Source organism: Silene latifolia, chromosome 9, assembly GCF_048544455.1.
Source record: "Silene latifolia isolate original U9 population chromosome 9, ASM4854445v1, whole genome shotgun sequence".
In the NCBI taxonomy this organism is placed as follows: domain Eukaryota; kingdom Viridiplantae; phylum Streptophyta; class Magnoliopsida; order Caryophyllales; family Caryophyllaceae; genus Silene; species Silene latifolia.
The window spans coordinates 143881502-143893748 of NC_133534.1; the positions used below are offsets into that span (position 1 = coordinate 143881502).

Below are 12247 nucleotides of genomic sequence, written 5' to 3' on the forward strand. Positions count from 1 at the left end.
ACAATATAATCACGTTATTCTTTAAGACTCTTATCAATTAGAGATTGATTAGGAAACAATTAGATTAGGCGTTGGTTTTCTAATAGTAGTATTTGAGTTGAATTTGCTTACCTTAACTCAGCCCTATAAAAGTAATTTTCGATAATTGTAATTATTTGAGAGCTTTTCTTATGATTATTAAAGCATCCCTTTGTATACTTTTATTTTATACAGTAGTATTTAGATTTAAATCGAATTGTTACTATTATAATATAGTAGACGAATGTTTGTTCTATAGTGCTAACTTTTTGTATTTTGTATCCCAAATATGGTACTTTTTGTTTTCTCTTGCAGATCATATTTTTTTGAAAGTTATTGTACGGAGTATTCAGTTAGAGAAAGCGTAGAGTGATTGAGGTATGCCATATAGTAAGCATTATTTCAAGCTTGATTTGCAATTTGTAAATATTTATATTGTTTTGCATTATCTACTCTAACCTCACAATTTGATTTTTTTTTTACTATAGTATACAGTATACTGTATTTAATTTGAATATTTCTAACTAATAGATTTGAAGTTAAGGTAATACTCCATTCATCTTAGTCATTTGTTTATTATACTCTTTCGCCTTTTTTGTTCTCTCTCGCATGCTATGATGAAAGCATGAAACCTATGATTTTAGTTTAGTCATGTATTTTACGTTATTTTAACTACCTTATCGATACTACTATTATATTTACACATCGTTTCTATTTATTCACCATCCATTCATTGTTTATTACTATGGAGTAGTTTCTAATTGCTTATATGTAGGTTCTTGAATTGGCTTTTTTGGTCTCTTTTCAAGAAGTTCGTAAAAATTGGATCAGCATGTGCCTATTATATTTACACATCATTTCTGTTTACTCATGCCGGTTAGTGAAGATAGCAAAAACACAAAAAACTGTGTAAGATGTCTATTTTAATATGTTATTAATTGGAACTAATTTCTTAGTTTATCCTTAAAAAATTTTACGTAGATGATATTCTCTTATTTATCGGTGACAGTGTAACATAAATTCTTAGTTGCTTTATATGCCAACAATAATACTTGGGTGTTTTCTTTTCTTTATCTGAAAAGCTTTTTCTTCTTATCTTCTCTTCCGCACCTACTATAAACAGGTCGCCCCTTTTGTATGTTGCACTCCGTATTAGTTATATACATCAACAATTTTAATGGCGTGTGTGCATCTCATGACGACTAATGTTTACTAGCAAACATTGTTATAAGAATAAGTATTTTTGCAGCAAACTTTTGTGTGTGCACCAAAATGGCCGAGTATACACAAATCCAAGTGTGTTAAATAGTTTCTACTGCAAATATATATTGATGATAAGATAGATACTTTTAATAACATCTTAGTGTTGTGTTTGGATTTAAACTGGAAAATTTTAATAATATTTTCACTATGTATCATTGATCATTAGGTTGTAGCTTTAGGCATGTTTTATAACTAAGCTTTTTTTCGAGCGATTATAGAGAGTCCATTTCTTCTGATTGACTTTTTAGAAAAATCTTAATTTTTTAGGAAAATTAGTATCCTTTATCCTATTAAATTGTATACCACCGTAAACATCACATAAATAGTAAAATATTCTTATGATAGATAGAATTCTATTCGTATATAAACGTGATGATTCACAAAATCTCATTATAGACGGCACATATCCGTCTTTAACTAAAGACGGGTCAAATACAATACCACATTTCTAATAGGACAAGCAAAAAGTGGGGGTGGTGGGGGCAAAAAATGTCACCACTTTCAAGCTATTTGACCCATCTTTAGCTATAGACGGATATATCCGTCTATAGCAAGACTAGCTGGTGATGATTAGAGTTGTTAATGATTATGCTTATCAAGTCCCAGAAATCCTATTTTGTTTGTTGCAGTCAAGTCTCAATCAAATACAAATTTACATTCGGGATGAAATACTCCTTGAGATATAGTGTAGATTTTTTTAACAACAAAGAGTTCTTTACATAATAGGATACCTTAATCAAAAGCTGTATAATAAAGGGTTAATGTAAACTATATTCAAGAATATTAAATGAGAATAATTGAAAATTCTGAAACTATACAACAAATTACTCCGAGTATAATTTTTGGCATTATTTAATTTGTAGTATGAGTGAGATTCTCTAAGCTAACTCTTTTTGTTTACTCATATAATTTTATAATTAACCACTTTAGTTATCGATCTTTAATTTTTATATATTTTTTCGTGAAATTGAATAATTAAATAATTAAAAAGAATGATTTAACTGGTATTTCTCCAAATATATAATTTTTTTAACATTAGTTTTTCAATATATCATACTCCTTATGGTTTTTTCCTTTTGAAAATGCATCATCAAAATTGTACCTACATTATAATTCGGTTATAGTGGCAAAAGAAATAAAGGTGAAAGTATCTCCAAATATTGGGGTTATAAGTAATGACTTTTGTACTTAATGAATGAATTTATTAAAGAAAAATTTACCAAAATAGTACTTATGTACATTATACACAACAGAACATTACAAATAGGCCCGTGCATCGCACGAGCATTAAATCTAGTATATATATAAAAGAGGCTTTTTTCGGAGCACATGGTAGTCTTCAAGTTTTTCAAAATACGTATAATATAAAATTAATATAAAAAACATGTATAATATAAAATTAATATTAAAATATGTGAGATTCTATCCAAACTTTTTTTTGTTACAAAGATTCTAGGATTATTTAATGGGAATAATCCCAAGTATTGCTCATCTGCTTATAATAATCCGAACTACGTTTTAATTTACAATAATCCCAAATATAAGTATTATCTTCTCAAAATAGACCGAGGTAACCGGATACCTGCTAGGGGTGAACAAAAAGTGGTCCGGGCCGTGAAATCGACCGACCGGAGGGCCGGACGGTCCGGTCCGTCCCAGACCGGATACATCTGGTCCGGTCTCCGTCCCAAAAATATGGTGACCAGGTCTTGGTCCGGTCCGGTCCGGTCCACATAAAAAAATAAAACTAAATTGCCTTATAAATTTGTACCGGTCTGGTCCAAACCCGGAAAAAACCGGACCTAAAGGGTTCCGGTCCGGTCCGGTCCGGGTCCCCTTCTAACCGGTCCGGTCTGCGGTCTTGGGATATGTGGTTATCCGGTCCGCGGGTTCATCCTGTTCGGTCCGGTCCGGTCCGGTTTTGGACCGGTGAGCACCCCTAATACCTGCTAATCTGGTAATTACTTTTCTTTTATTCTTTTTCTAATTCACATAATCACTTCAACCTACAATACCAAAATCAGCCTCTTCAATTCACCATTATCACCACTATTCACCAGCACCAAATCAACTCATTCAAGCTTCAATTAACAGTAGCTTTAACACCATTAACACCACCTAATGAACCATCACAAAACCCCTCACCTCCATCAATCCCAGATCCGTCAACTATGGCCAATGTTAGTGTTTGAGTATCCCACAACGAGCTCTTCCTGTCAACTCCGGCAAGCAGCAGCTACAATGCACTCTCACACATCACCGATATCTCCATGAGACGAACATGTGCAAAGGTGATGATACAAAGCTAGTAGTTTTGACATTCGATGAAGGTGGTACGCCCGTTCCTGTGGTGAGTGACTGAGCTTCTAGTTTTAGAGGTTGATTCGACTCGGTTGTTGAATTGGTTTTAATTGAAATGAGGCTTAATCCAACTGAGGCTTTATCTAAGTGTAGATAAGTAGCAGAGGTCGACTTCACTTTGAAGCTGCACAATTCCGGAAGAAGGAACAGAAGAAGTGTGGTGTTTTGTGTTGAATGTGAATTTGGGATTTGAGAAGAAGGTGCTGGTCTGGAAAGATGGTTTTGGGAAGATGAAGATGGAGGATATTATTAATACTATTATTAGTAATTTTTTTAAAACTGAATGCCACATCATCTTTTACCTGAGCTAACAGGTTGTAAAATAGTCGAGTCTATTCCGAGAACGGGGGTAAATAGTGCGGATTAATGTGAGATTTAATGAAGTTAGAATTATTTTGAGAAGATCCCCTATAATTTGGATTATTCATGTTAATTAATCTAAGATTCTATCCAAACTTGGCCACTTGGGAGTCTATAAACCCAATGAGATGCAATATGTTACGTAGTTCATAGAGATGTTCAAATGCGTGCTTGGGCCGGATATGGGCCGGGCTCACGTTTAATTTTTGGCCCACGGACAAGCGGGTTCGGAAAGGGTTAGTGGGCCGGGCCTTTGTATTTTTCTTAAAATGGTTTGTCCATGCCCGCTTTATTAGCGACGGAATGGGCCGGGTTCAATGGACGAGACGGCCCATGAACAGCTCTAGTAGTTCATTAGTCCCACTAAGATTATTTGATTGACAATTGTACTACACACAAATTCCCGATTGGTACAAATGCTATAGTTCTTAAGTATAAATTATACATTCATCTTCTCTTGCCTCTCCAAAATATTAATCAATAATATATGTTTTTCAGTTTTAACTCTTTTACTTTAAGATGTCGTTTCCTTCTTTTGAAGTTTTGATTGTTGTCCGTGTCTTAATACACAAATTCCCGTTATAGACAGACACTATCCGTCTATAACTATAGACGGATAGTGTTCCTCTCACAAATTAAAATGGGTATTGCAAGTGGGTGGAAAATGGATACCTCCACTTGCACTACCCACTTTAATTTGTGAGAGGGACACTATCCGTCTATAGCTATAGACGGATAGTGTCCGTCTATAATAAGACGGACTGGTCTTAATAATCTTTTAGCTACTTTGATTAATGTTAATTGACTCATTTTATATTGTTTCACAGGAGAATAACTTCATTGCACCAATAACTTCATTGCACCTATATCATTTATAATCATGGAGACCTAAGAATACGAAAATTCAAGGTCTCCCTCCGTTATTGCACCCCTGCCCTTCATCCGTCCCTTTCTCCCTAATCAAGTAAGTATAGTTATTCTTTTACTTTCTATTTGATTTTGAGGTCAACATTATTTTAGCTTTTCTTAATGGTTTAACGTCATTTGGTATCTAATAATGCTATTTATGTACTCCGTAGAAATAGAGGCGATTCAACAATAACAGTCATCAACAAGAATGCTCTAGAACCTTGATAAACTGTTGATACAAGGTAACTAATTATAACTATCATGCCATATACTCCATATGAATTATGGGTTGCGAATTTCATTGACGTAAAAAATCGGGTAACAAGTTATCACAGGCAAATGCTCATTAACCAAAAAATAGGAGAGACGGTCTTTTTATTATACAACTAATTAATTTATTGGGAGACCATTTTTTCTATACCTTTTTTTAATATATGTCCCGCTTTTATTACTTTAAATGTGTATAGATTTCCTCCGAAGAAGCAAAAACAAAGCGCCACGCTAGATTCAGTTTAAAAGCAAAAGTGTAGCGCAAGCAGAGCATAAACTCTTGGTATAATAGAATAAAGGACGTGGATTTAGTGGTTAAAACGGAGATATTACTAAGAAATGTCAATACTAATGCAACAAACTTCATCTTAAATTTTACATATGAGAACTTAAGAATTATTGTCATATGGGGAACTAATAAGTTAATTTTCTAAGCTATCGGTTATCTAAAACAATAATATTAGAAGTTACTTGACACGCCTAAAACGTCGCTATTGAAGACGGCCAAATTAATAATTTATATACCACAATACGTACTAATTAATACTAATTATAAACTAGTAAAGTAGCAAGTAATGAGATCGAATCCAAGAGAATGGGGGTTTTGCAATGGTGAAATCAAGAGAGCAATTAGAACAATTGTGACAAATTAACAAGTATGTAAAAAAGGGGGTTGTTTTGGTTGGTTTTCAAGGACAAAATGAAATTCAAACAAGAGTGAACAACAAGTAATCAAGCAATCAAGTTTTAAGATGGAAATTTATCAAGTTTAAGAGAGATTTAATCCGACTCAATAAAGTGAGGCACTTTAGTTGATAAAACCACTTAATCAATCCTTCTAATTAATATTATTGCCCTATTAGTGAGATTGAATCTCCAAATTCCCTTAATTAGAAGCCAATCACAAGGAAATCGCACTTAATAATTGACCCAACTTATTAATTCCTCTAGTGGAAATCACACACATAGATTAATTAACAAGAAGATGAAGCAATAGGAATCTAATAGGTGCAATTACTCACAATGAAATCATAATTAATTAGCAATCACAACTTAATCTCTCAAATGTTAATTAAATCAAGAAGAAATCACATTCATTAGTCTAATAACAAGTTGTTGTAATATGGGATTACAAGGAAATCACACTTAATAAACCCAACAACATGTAAATTAAGGAACTTGGAAAGATTAAGTAACAATGAAATCACACTTAATCACCATAATCTAACAAGGATTCCAAAATTAAGCAATCCCCCTACTACTAAGAGAATAAAAATTCTCTTAGTTTTCCCTCCAAAAAGCATCTACCTAAATTAGGAAATAAGTATCATAAAATTATCTTTTCAATAAATATGTTTTAATAATTTTAACTCTAATATTTTTATTAAATTCATAATTATTATTTTTTCATTAAAATTAAATAAAGTTAGTATTAAATTATAAATTAAAAGTTGGTAACATTTTCAATAATGCAATAATTATTATTTTAGAGAATCACTTGACATCCCCTTTTTACTAAAAAAAATAACAAATCTCAAACTTTTTCCGCCTAAGTTTACCGCCTACGTCGCTAATCATTACTTATTAAGATTAGTATATTTCTCTAATTAACTACTCCCCTAATTCATTTTAATGATATTCTGATTTTGTACACAATAAAAGTAGCCATAAATATATGCTGTATAATTGAAAATAGAAAAATACCAATAGTTTAATTGAAAATAGAAAAATACCAATAGTTTAATTGTTAATTTTTCTTACATTTCCATCTAGAAAAACCGTGCTATAGCACGGGAGCTACACTAGTTAAACACAAGGATTAAGAACAATAATAATAATTAAGGAAAGATTAAGGAGTCTTACAACCAAAGATTACACCTTTGAGTCGGATTAAGAAGAGGAGATTAGTTCTCCATAGTAGATCTAAACCCAATCAAAAGATGAATAATTCCGCAAATTACAACTTGATTAACCAAAATAAGCATAAGATGTGTTAACCTAGAGGAAAACACACTATATATAGTCTAATATAACCTAATATCCATGAGCTTACGATGGAGGGAGCCCGTAATACAAAACGGAATAAACCCAGAAAACTCGCACGGTGCGAAAATTGGGAGCAGGAAACTCGCACCGTGCGAGTTAGCTGCTGATCTTTGTCTTCAATTTGTTCCTTGCTTGATATTTGAAAGGCTTCCCCATGAGGTCTTTAGTGCTTGATCTTGGCCTTCCTTTGCTGCTTTCTTTGCTCCAAATTACCTTCAATTCTTCTTTGATACTTCATTGTTAAAAGTAGTAACATTTGGCATTTAGATTAGAAGCATTGAAAATGCCCAAAACCTCTTGCAAAATGCTACTAAAAGAGCTCCAAATGAAGTAGAATATAGGTAGAAAAGGAAGCTCATCAAGCACCCCACACTTAGCCCTTTGCTCGTCCCGAGCAAACTAAAGTAAAACTAATCACCGCTAGGCTAAGAAAAATGCATAGGCATGTTCCCAATTATTCTCCTTACCTCTCTCACACTCCCTTCTTATATCATCCCTCTTCTAAGACACATGGTCACTTTCCGTCAAAGCTCCAAAATAGCGAGTAAGTGACCCAAAATCCTCCAAAGCTTATCTCTCTTCCCTCACTCGCCCTCCTTATACCATCCCTCTTCTAAGATGATCCTAGTCCACCAATCATTCCCCGTCAAATCATCACAACCATTCACCATACTCCTTATTTCTCCCCCTTATCACACCATTCCAATAAATACAAGGTCATCTAGCATCAAACACCTCCTAGCTCGTGAAATAGACAACCTCAACATCCTTCCTAACAAAACCTCCACACAATCTCAAATGAAAACACCAACAACAAAACTCAACAAGTCACCACAAGTCCACTACCAATGCTCACAACTCATCTCACCATGCATCAAGTTTATCAAGCACTAATCATATATTTGTCTTCCAAACACCCCCCCCCCAACACTTAGCCTTGATACACTCCTAACTTACCCTTCCGGCCTTCTAGAGCTCCACCACTTATGTCACCACCGCCAAAAGGAAGTATTCATGTATGTGACATGATTTCAAGGCTTCAAAGAGTCAACAATCTTTCAATTTTTTTTTTCTAATTCTCTCATTTTTGCCTAGGATGTCCTTTCGGGTTTTCATCCTAGCCGGGTTTTTCTTCTTTTCTTTTTCTTTTTCTCTCTTTTAAAAAAAAAAATGAAATACGATGCATGAAAAGGAATATATTACAATATATACATGATGTTACCAACTCATGTCCACCCCACACTTTAATTTTCACTTTGTCCCCAAAGTGTGATGTGAACACCCAAAACCCGCTCAAGAGTGTGAGCTTGAGGCACCTCCACTTCCCGGAGGTCCTCCCCTTCTTCTTGATTCTCTTCTTCTTCTAAACCTTGCCATTTCGGCACTTGTTTCATTCATTCGGTTCTCATCATAACCTTGGTATTGGGTGGGGAAATTTTGCATGTGTTGGGCAATTATTGCCGCCACCATGTCAAAAGTTGCGTTTTGGACGTAACGTACTTCTTCCATGTCTTCTTGGTAGTGATGGTAGTGGTTCTCGTTGATTCCCCACCGGGCATTCTCCGTGAGTTGAAATTGGGAGAAGTTGGACTCGAGGGTTGTCAACCGGTTCGTGACATCCGATTCCCAAGAATTGAAAGCTTGGTAGTTGAAGGGAGGGGTCATGAAAGGTGGTTGATGTTGTGTTTGTGACATGGGTGGTGGAGTGAAATGGGGTTCAACATGAGCAAAATTCGGCATAGGCTCATCATGAGGGGCATCACCAAATGGCAAGTCGCCATAGGTTAAGGCTGCTCCAAATTGTGTTTGCTCTCCACCTCCCCCCCCCCCTCGTTCCCGGGTTCAACCACGTGGGCTCTATCAACCCACAAGTCCACAAACTCATCGTCGGAAGGCATGTAAAAGTCTTGGGCACTCCCCCAACTAAGGATGAGTTGGGGGGGACGGGGTAAGTACATGTAATACTTTGCGTTCTTGCCACCCATACACAAATCACCAAGGGGACGGTTCGGTCCACAACTTCAAGCATATTTGCTTTTGACAAATACTTATAGTCCATGAGACAATCACCCTCAAGTGTCCACGCATTAGGCGGGAATGGTACACCCGTCTTGGCCACGATTTTCTCAATCATGCCCCCAATAAAAATGGTGCCCTTAAGTTCTTTTTGCAATTCAAGGCACCCTTTCACAAACAAATCTACCCAATCCGGAATCCCCTTTCCCTCCGGAGTCATAGAACAAAGACATTGCAATTGTAGGTAGTTCATTTTTGTGGGATCGGTCATGACCAAATAGTTGGTGTTTACGTGCCGACTCACAATTCTTAGAATGGGGTGGGGAAGGGTGGTGTTCTTTGAGTTCCCGTGTCTTACATCCCCCGTGATATTATTCCAAAACTCACTCATTTTTGCCTTGTTAAGGGGTTCATGTTCGGGTACTTTTGTGATGTGAAGGGCCTCCCTCACGTGGTCATAGGTTAAGGTGTGGACGAGTCTACATGCTCGGAATTTGATTCCCGGGGTTTTGTCCCTCCTTAATTTCACTTTCTCTAGGGTAGAGAGGAATTCGAAGGTGATACCCTTCCGGGTTGATGCGGCGGTACAAATAGAGGACTCAAGACCAACTTTCTCAAGAAGCATTCGGGTCATTGGGAGCATTCCCAAGTTTATAAGAACATTTTCATCGAAAAACCGGGTCACCACTACGGATGACCAAGCCTCAAACTTTTTCCAATTTTGTAAAGCCTTATCACGGAGTCCCTCCTTCCCCGAGTACTCGTTATCATTGAAAGCCGAGGCCCCCTTGGTTCCTTGTGAGGAGGAGGCCTCAGATGCTTTACCCTTTCCCATTTTACACCAAATTTTGGTTGAGGCAATTTAACAAACACCTAGTATGCACTAATAGAGGAATGTGCTAACTAGTTGTTTATTGAATGAAATGCACCTCACAAGTCTAGAAATTTGTTAGGGACTACAAACAACAACAAATTTGACAACAAATTTCAACCTTTACTAGGTAAAATTCGAAATTTGCCAACCTTGAATGGACAAGAATAAGAATAAGGTGTATACCTCCCTTTTGATTCTTGTAAGTGTTGTTGGATGGTGAATAAAGTACAAGAATGCTCCCAATAGCCCCTTTAATCCAATTGAAACCCGAAAATTCTTCACACTTGAATCAAAACGAACCTAGGTCGATTTTCACGACTGAAATGGTGTGATTTTCTGCAATTTTTCGCCCAAAATTGATGTGGGTGATGAAAGTTGATGAATCTTCGCAATAGAATGCTTGAAATTGATGATTTGGGATGGATTTGAAGGTTGATTTTGAGTGGGTTAGGGTTTGGGATGAAGAAAGAGAGTGAAGGTTGCAAAAATTGGGGAAGAACAATGAAGTTGTGGGTGAAATATCGAATGAAATTTCTGGGTATGGTGTTTTTCGCATGGTGCGAAAAAGGGGTCCAGAAAACTCGCATCGTGCGAGTTGGCTGCTGGACTCTGCTTAATTCTTCCATACTTGGCCAATTTTTACACATTTTTCTTCCTTCCTTTCTTCACTTATGCCTTGAGTTGATATCCTATACACTAACAAACACATTAAAACGTTCTAACATGCCAAAAACGTTAATGAAATTGCAAGTGAATAAAATTATAATGCAATAAATAATTGATGCAATTAATTTAAACGTGCAAAAATGCAATAAAAAGCAAAATAAAAGGTGCAGAAATTAAATATGCAAGGGAAGAAATATTTACAAACTTTTGCCGTTTATTTAACGTCGATGGCTCGACAAAGTTTCATTCTCATTAATCTTCATAAATTGGATCAACAAGGTGTAGTGTTCCCACTTCACCTATTTCAATTTCCTCGTGATAGTGCTTAAGCCTTTGACCATTCACTTTCAAGACTTTCCCGGATTTTAAACACTTGATCTCGATTGCTCCATATGGAAAAACACGAACCACCTCATATGGTCCCATCCATCTAGACCGCAATTTTCCCGAGAAAAGTCTAAGCCGATTTTGAAAGAGTAAAACTTTCTCTCCAACTTGGAACACTCTCCTTGCAATCATATTGTCATGCCATGCTCTTGTTTTTGCCTTGTAAATCGAAGCACTCTCATAAGCATCATTTCGAATTTCTTCCAATTCTTGGAGTTGGAGTTTCCTATGAAGCCCCGCTTCACTCAATTGCAAGTTGAACGATTTGACCGCCCAATAAGCCTTATTCTCAAGCTCCACGGGTAAATGACACGTTTTTCCAAAAAGTAAACGGTAAGGTGACATCCCGATTGGTGTTTTATAGGCCGTGCGATATGCCTACAAAGCATCATCCAACCTCAAACTCCAATCCTTGCGATCGGGATTCACCGTCTTCTCAAGGATAGCCTTGATCTCCCTATTAGAAACCTCGGCTTGGTCGTTGGTTTGAGGGTGATAGGCCGTAGATACCTTATGAATTACCCCAAAATTATTGAGTAGAGCTCCAATGTCCTTGTTGCAAAAGTGAGTTCCACAGTCGCTTATCAAAGCCTTAGGAAAACCAAATCGAGAGAAGATGTTGGTTTTCATGAACTCTCCAACCACCTTTGCATCATCGGTCTTGGTGGCCTTAGCCTCCACCCACTTGGAGACGTAGTCCACTGCCAAAAGGATGTAGGTGTAACCACAAGATGAGGGGAACGGTCTCATGAAGTCAATGCCCCACACATCAAATACCTCGCAATAGATCATTGGAGTTTGTGGCATTTCTCCTCTTCTTGAAATGTTGCCAACTCTTTGGCATCTATCACAAGCCTTCACCATAGCATGAGCATCCCGAAATAGTGTGGGCCAAAGGAAACCGATTTCCAAGACTTTTTTAGCCGTTTTCTTGGCTCCAAAATCCCCACCACAAGCGTATTAATGGCAAAATTTAAGAATTGGAATGACTTCGGTATCCGGGACACACCTTCTAATGACTTGGTCGGCACAAAATTTTCAAAGGTATGGGTCATCCCACACATAATATTTAGAATC

At 36.5% G+C, this 12247-nt stretch overlaps 1 protein-coding gene across 1 annotated transcript; it reads right to left on the reverse strand.

Annotated features, from left to right (window-relative positions):
- Window positions 1-11035: 11035 nt before the first annotated feature.
- Window positions 11036-11515, reverse strand: LOC141601699 (uncharacterized). Its single transcript, XM_074421996.1, has one exon. The coding sequence runs from the start codon at window positions 11513-11515 to the stop codon at window positions 11036-11038; it is 480 nt and encodes a 159-aa protein (XP_074278097.1).
- Between the last annotated feature and the right edge of the window lie 732 nt (window positions 11516-12247).